We start from the raw sequence: 7,333 nt of genomic DNA on the forward strand, positions 1-7,333 counted from the left end.
TTCGTGGTCCGAGTTCAAGAGAGCAATGAGGAATGAGTTTGTTCTGGAGCATGCTCGCAGTAAGTTGCGTGATGATTTCGATTCTTTCAAGATGAATGGGGACATAACAGTGACATAGTACTACCATAAGTTCAACGAGAAGTCAAGGTATGCTGAGGATATGGGGCTAAATCCGATGAATTTAGCACTTCGTTTCGACAAAGGGTTGACTTACCAGATAATGGAGAAACTACCGGAAGGGACTCTTACCGATGTGAAAGAGGTCTATGAGAGAGCTGGATGGGCTGAAAGGTTGGTCGAAATGGCCAAGGAAACTAGGGAGAAGGTCTTGGACAAGAGGAAGGCTAAGAGTGATGGCAGTGTCCAATCTAGTTACAAGCATGGTAACCACAATCAGACAAGGGCTTATTCTTCTGGGTCGGGTTTTAGTGGAGGATCTTCTTACGAGAGTGGTCCTGGTAGTAGCAGCAGCTGGAGTATCGCATGTTTTAATTGTGGCGAAGTTAGCCACAAGAGGCATGAGTGTACTAGTGCAGTTTGGAGGGGCTTTCAGAGAGTCTCGGGGGACCGACGTAGAGCTATGCAAGTAACTAGCCACCTGGGTCGTGGAAAAACCAAGGTGGGCAGAGTAATAACAATGGTGGTTTCAACCGCAATGGTGGTAATCCTTATGATGCTCACATGATCACCGATACTTTTCTTGTTAACAACGTTCCTAGGTTTGTCTTGTTTAATTCAGGGGCGTCACACTCGTTTGTATCGTCAAGTCATACTAAGTCTATGGGTTTAGGGGAGTTTGTGTCTGTAAAAGATGAAGTTTTTATACCATCTAGAGAGTCAGTGTCTTGTGGGAAATTGTATAAAGGGGTGTCCATGGTTATTAGGCAAGTTGATCTTCCAGTTGACTTGTTAGAGTTTTCTATGGATGATTTTAAGATGATAGTCTGGATGGATTGGTTGGGTAAGTATAAAACTAGAATAGACTATTACCAAAAGAAAGTATCTTTACGAGGTACTAAGGGGGCTAGCGTGTCTTATCGTGAGTTTCGTGTCAAACCCAAAGTCAAAGTGATTGCAACGGTGACATTGAAGTCGTACTTGAGGAAGGGGCGTCCTATGATTCTTTGCCATGTAAAAAATACCAGGATTATATAACCGACAGCAACTGAGATACCAGTGGTGGGAGAGTTTCCAGATGTTTTTCCGTATGAAATACTGGGATTACCGCCAAAGAGAGAGATCGACTTCAGTTTGGATTTGAAACCAGGGACTGGACCAATCTCTAAGGCCCCATATCGTTTCGGTCCTAAGGAATTGGAGGAGTTAAAGAAACAGTTGAATGACTTGGTGGTCAGGAGGTACATTAGACCTAGTGTATCGTCTTGGGGTGCACCAGTCTTGTTTGTGAAGAAGAAGGATGAGAGTTTGAGGCTATGTATCAACTGCAGAGAGTTGAACCATGTTACAGTGAAGAGTAGGTATCCTTTACCGAAGATAGATGATCTTTTTGACCAGTTGAGTGGAGCTAATGTCTTTTCGAAAATCGATCTAAGATCGGGGTACCAACAGGTGAGGATTCAGGATGAAGACATATCATAGACAGCTTTTCGATTGCGGTATGGTCACTATGAGTATGTGGTGATGCTGTTTGGGTTTACTGATGCGCCATCAATGTTTATGAATCTGATGAACCGAGTTTTCAGCCAGTATTTGGATCAGTTTGTGGTGGTATTTATAGACGACATCTTAGTCTATTCCAAGACTAAAGAGAGCACGAGGAGCACTTACGATTGGTGTTGTTGTAACACCCCCACATACCAAGGTGCCTTACCAAGGACAACTCTAGCTAAAAAGCTATTACCATCTCGGTTGCCCGAGGTTAGTATATCAAAAGTAACCATTCCGAAACATTTATTAAAGTATAAAGTTTAAACGATTAAACTGCCTCAATGAAATACCAAAATAAAGTATATAAAATCTCAATACAATTGAAATCCAAAACATCTAAACTCGTAACATCGGATGCTAGACTCGAAGTGATGACATCCCATCTCGTCCCCGAGCTAAAGCCAACCATCACCTATCACAATCTGCTCACTATCCCCGAATGGATCACCATAGTTTTACAAAACAACGGAGTGAGTTCACTGTATAATCAAGAAAAGCAAAATACAAGAATAACAATGACAACAACTCCACAATCATCCACCATTTTCAATCATGTCTCATAACTGACTACACACCTAAGTGTGTAGTCCTGTCAGATTACTGCCGCGACAGATAATCCACACCGCCAGTGGGGGACCGCAACCTTGGCCACCTAAGCCCTGCTCATCGCAACGAGCAACAACCCATGTTCCTTAATATGCACATCCCCTCTTGTGGAGGGTTCCACAAAGGGCGAATAAAGGGCATGAAGTCACTCTCGCAAGTGACTCCACTTAGCCGAGGACGCACCTCACCAACATAGTCAATCCACCACAACTTTAAAAATCAAGAATACAATTCAACAATATGCTAATCATGTCAATATAATCACAATCACCACATCTTAAATCAATTATGCAATCAACTGAATAGGGAAACCCTACCTTAGCACAGATCCGAATACGAGTCAACAAGCGGAAGCTAGGAGCGTTCTTCTACAAATCCTTCACCTAACAACAATCACAATAATCCAATCACAACATGCAATCACCCCTTTTTCCCCAAATTCGAATACTAGGGTAAAGCCCCAAAAGACAAAACTGACAAAAGATATAAGACTAATGAATTACCGACGCAACCGACGCACGAGAGAGATGAATAAAGACTCACGAATAATCCAAGTCTTGGGAGATATTAAAGATGATTAGAGAACAGAGAAATGATTTAGGTTTTAGTATAAAGTGAAACTGTTAAACGTAATTTATAACTCTAATCATCCTTAACCAAACCGTGGAAATAATTCTCATCGGACCGGATATTCGGTCGAGTACTGAGAGTACTCGGCCGAGTACCCCTTACTCGGCCGAGTACCCCTTACTCGGCCGAGTATTACTATACTCGGCCGAGTAACATAACTTAGAAAACCGTGGTATTACAGTCTTCCCTCTTTAAAAAGAACTTCATCCCCGGAGTTCATACCTTACTCAAAACGAAAAAAAATAAAACACAACACTAACTACTCAATAACAACAACCACAACTACCCAAAGTATCACAACTCCATCTAACATGACAAAACACTCACCCGAACCCCGAAAGGTGACAAAAACACAACTATGTTGACCTCAACTAACCCCAAAATATGCATGCAACCATCTCCTACCCCCCTTAAAAGACAACGGTTACGTCTTCGTAACCAAACATACCTGATCTAAAAGGCGAGGAAAACGCTCTCTCATCGCCTCCTCTAGTTCCCATGTGGCCTCTTCCACATTGTGATTAGTCCAAAGTACCTTTAGTAAGACGGTCTCACCGTTCCTTGTCTTGCGCACTTTCTGGTCTAAGATCTCCTTGGGAATCTCCGCATAAGTTAGAGACTCATCTAACTCTATATTTTCAACCTCAAGCACATGTGATGGATCGCTCACATACTTCCAGAGTTGCGAAACATGAAACACGTTGTGGACTCGATCCAACGATGGTGGTAAAGCTAGCCGGTAGGCTACTTCACCTATGCGGTCTAGGATCTCATAAGGGTCGATAAACTTCTGACTCAACTTCCTTTTCTTGTCAAACCTCATCACCCCTCGCATAGGTGACACTTTCAAGAGGACCTTGTCACCTACTGCGAACTCAATGTCCTTGCGGTGCAAATCTGCATAACTCTTTCGGCGATCTTGAGCTGCTTTCGTCTTTTGACGAATCATGCGAATTTGCTCAATCATATCCTGCACCATCTGTGGTCCTAAAACCACAGTCTCAGCACTATCATCCCAATATACCGGACTCCTACACTTCCTACCATATAAAGCCTTAAATGGTGACATCCCAATGCTAGTGTGATAGCTGTTGTTGTATGAAAACTCAATCAAGTCAAACCTATCATCCCAACTTCCACCAAACTCCATTTCACAAGCCCTCAACATATCTTCCAAAGTCTTGATAGTCCTCTCAGTCTAACCACCTGTCGCAGGATGAAAAGTTGTACTCATCTTCAAGGTAGTTCCCATCAAATCCTGCAACTCTTGCCAAAGCCGATATATAAACCTTGCATCTTGATCTGACACTATGTCCTTTGGCACCCCATGTAACCGAACCACATGCCTCCTATAACCTAAAGCTAACTGTATTTTGGTCCAAGTACCCTTCATCGGAATGAAGTGGGCTGACTTCGTTAAACGGTCGACGATCACCCAAATCATATTGTTACCTTGCTGAGTCCTTGGTAACCCCACTTTTAAGTCCATAGAGATCGACTCTCATTTCCACTCTGGCACCTCAAGTGACTGAATCTTACCTTGTGGTCTGCGTTTTTCACCCTTTACTCTTTTACAAGTTAAACACTTAGCCACACACTCAGCCACATCGTTCTTCATGTTAGACCACCAAAACGTTTTCTTTAGATCCATGTAAAGCTTGTCACCACCCAGATGAACTGAATAAGGTGTGCAATGAGCCTCCGTCATGATTAAACTTTTCAAGTCCGCGTCACTAGGAATACACCATCTTCCATCAAAATGAACACTCCCGTCTGTGTGGATAGAAAACCTTGAAACTGTGCCACTCTCTACCCTTGTCTTCCACTCTTGAATCTTGTGATCAAGTTCTTGTTTTCTCTTTATGTCATCATACAAATCAGGTTCGATAGTCAAGTCCCCGATAGCATCCCCCTTCAGAATGATATGGATCCCCATCTTAGACATCTCATCCTTCAGTTTCAACAAAGGCATAGCTGTACATAACGAATATACACTCTTCCTGCTTAAGGCATCTGCCACCACATTAGCCTTACCCTCGTGATAGATGATCTCCATGTCTCAGTCCTCAATCAACTCCATCCATCGCCTCTGTCGCATGTTCAGCTATTTCTGTGTGTAGATATACGTTAAAACTCTTATGATCTGAAAACACCTTAAAGGTTACCCCATAAAGATAGTGCCTCCAAATCTTTAAAGCAAAAACAACTGCACCCAGCTCCAAATCATGAGTAGGATAGTTCTCCTCATACGGCTTCAGCTGCCTCGATGCATAAGCGATAACTTTCCAATTCTGCATCAACACACAATCCAAACCATTCTTTGAAACATTGGTGTATACTTTTAAGTTCTCACTTTCCTCAGGTAGAGCTAAGATGGGTGTTGTTGTCAAATGCTCCTTTAAGGTTTGGAATGCCGTTTCATAACTCTCATCCCAACGAAATCTGGTCTCTTTCCGCATCAACACTGTTATAGGTCTTGCGACCTTAGAGAAGTCTTTCACGAACCTCCTGTAGTAGCCAGCTAAACCCAACAAACTCCGAATCTTAGCAACATTCTTCGTTGATTCCCACTTAGTCATTGCCTCAATATTGCTAGGATCCACCGACACACCCTCCTTTGATATCACATGACCCAGAAAGGCCACTTTCTCCAGCCAAAACTCGCACTTAGATAGCTTGGCATATAACTGATTATCTCGCAAGGTCTGCAGAACTAACCTCATATGCTCCTCGTGCTACTCCTTAGTCTTAGAGTAGACCAAGATGTCATCAATAAAGATGACCACAAACCTATCTAAGAATGGGCTGAAAATCCGGTTCATAAGATCCATGAAAACTGATGGTGCATTCGTCAACCCAAAAGGCATCACTACGTACTCATAGTGACCATATCGTGACCGAAAAGCTATCTTAGGAATATACTCCTCTGCTATCCTCAACTGATGATAACCCAATCTCAAATAGATCTTAGAAAACACTCCTGCGCCACTCAGCTGGTCGAAAAGATCATCAATTCTTGGCAAAGGATACCTGTTCTTCTTCGTGACATGATTCAGCTCCCTGTAGTCAATGCATAGCCTCATACTCCCGTCCTTATTTTTCACAAACAATACTGGTGCTTCCCACGGTGACACACTAGGCTGGATGTACAAGTAATTCATCTGCTTCTTCAACTATTCCAACTCTTTAGACCTCATATGGTACGGTGCTTTAGATATAGGCCCTGTCCCCGGTTTGAGCTCAACATTAAAGTCGATGTCGCTCTTAGGTGGTAACCCCGGTATCTCATCTTGAAAAACATCATATCTCTCACTTGACAAAGGATCAAAGGACACCTCTTTCTCAAACATGACTTTAGAGTCATTACCGCGATAAACTTAAGCTTAGGTCTCACCACGAACCCCCTATATGATACCTTGACTCCCTTAGGCCTCTTTAAAGAAACCCTCTTTTGTCTGCAATCTATCCTAGCATCATACTTACCCAACCAGTCCATCCCGACGATGACCTCAAACGCATCCATAGAAAACTCTAACAAGTTGACCGGTAAGTCTACCTCCCCCACCAACCTGGGCATATCTCTATACAACTTAGAACATGACACCGACTCCCTTGAAGGTATAAACACGCTATCTTTCACCAGCTCATATGCTCCCAAACCCATAGCTAAGGCATGACTCTTAGACACAAAAGAGTGGGTTGCTCTAGAATCAAATCTGAAAAAAGATGGCGTATTATGAACAAGAAAGGTACTAGTAACAACGTGAGCGTCATTCTCTGCCTCCTGCTTTCCCATCATAAAGAACTTCCCACTGTTTTTATGACCTCCACCCTGGACCGTGGTAGTCAAAGTAGTCGGCTTGACTGTCGAGTTCTACGTCACACTGTTGTTCGGACGCTGATAGGACCCTCCATTATTGCGGTTGTAGCCGCCATTGTTGTTGTTCTGCCCTCCGTGATTACCCCACGACCCAGATGGCCTTTTGCTAGCAAAGCTTTGGCTTGGAGCCTGAGAAAAGTTCCCCTGGTAAGTCCCCGGAAAGCCACCTCCTCCTCTAGCATTGGTGCACTCGTGCCTCATATGACCCATTCAGCCACAGTTGAAGCAGGTAAGGATGGAGTTATCACTAATACTCTAACCGCCTCCTCTTCCCCAAGCTCGAGATCCCCCTGCATACCCAGATCCTCCAGAAATGGCCCTATCCTGACCGTGATTTCCCCTCTTGTGGCGCAACTGGTTGTCACTCTCATTTTCCGCCTTCCTCTTCTCAGCATTCATTTCCTTAGCCTCCTTGACCAAGTCCACTAACTGCTCAGCATGCCCAGCTCCTGCATAAACCTCTTTCAGATCTGTGACTACCCCAGCTGGTAGTATATCCATGATCTTTGGTGCCAACCCCTTTTCAAAGTGAAGAGCTAAACCCCGTTG

General features: G+C 43.5%; 1 protein-coding gene across 1 annotated transcript; it reads right to left on the bottom strand.

The window, feature by feature from the left end:
• Positions 1–4,405: 4,405 nt before the first annotated feature.
• Positions 4,406–5,483, bottom strand: LOC141620752 (uncharacterized). The gene is made up of 3 exons (XM_074437543.1): positions 5,187–5,483; positions 4,731–4,855; positions 4,406–4,637 (listed from the first exon to the last, which is right to left on the bottom strand). Exons 1-3 carry the CDS (start codon positions 5,481–5,483, stop codon positions 4,406–4,408), a joined length of 654 nt encoding a protein of 217 aa, XP_074293644.1.
• Between the last annotated feature and the right edge of the window lie 1,850 nt (positions 5,484–7,333).

This window comes from Silene latifolia, chromosome X (genome assembly GCF_048544455.1).
Source record: "Silene latifolia isolate original U9 population chromosome X, ASM4854445v1, whole genome shotgun sequence".
Classification (NCBI taxonomy): Eukaryota; Viridiplantae; Streptophyta; class Magnoliopsida; order Caryophyllales; family Caryophyllaceae; genus Silene; species Silene latifolia.

Bases quoted from the DNA above. Each gene is read 5' to 3' on its own strand.
- LOC141620752 (XM_074437543.1), bottom strand. From the start codon at position 5,483: ATGACTAAGTGGGAATCAACGAAGAATGTTGCTAAGATTCGGAGTTTG. The intron at 4,856-5,186 runs GTTATCGCTTAT...TTGAAACTGAAG, and splicing joins TGTTGATGCAGAATTGGAAA to GATGAGATGTCTAAGATGGG. The intron at 4,638-4,730 runs GTGGAAGACAAG...GTGTATTCCTAG, and splicing joins CTTGATCACAAGATTCAAGA to TGACGCGGACTTGAAAAGTT.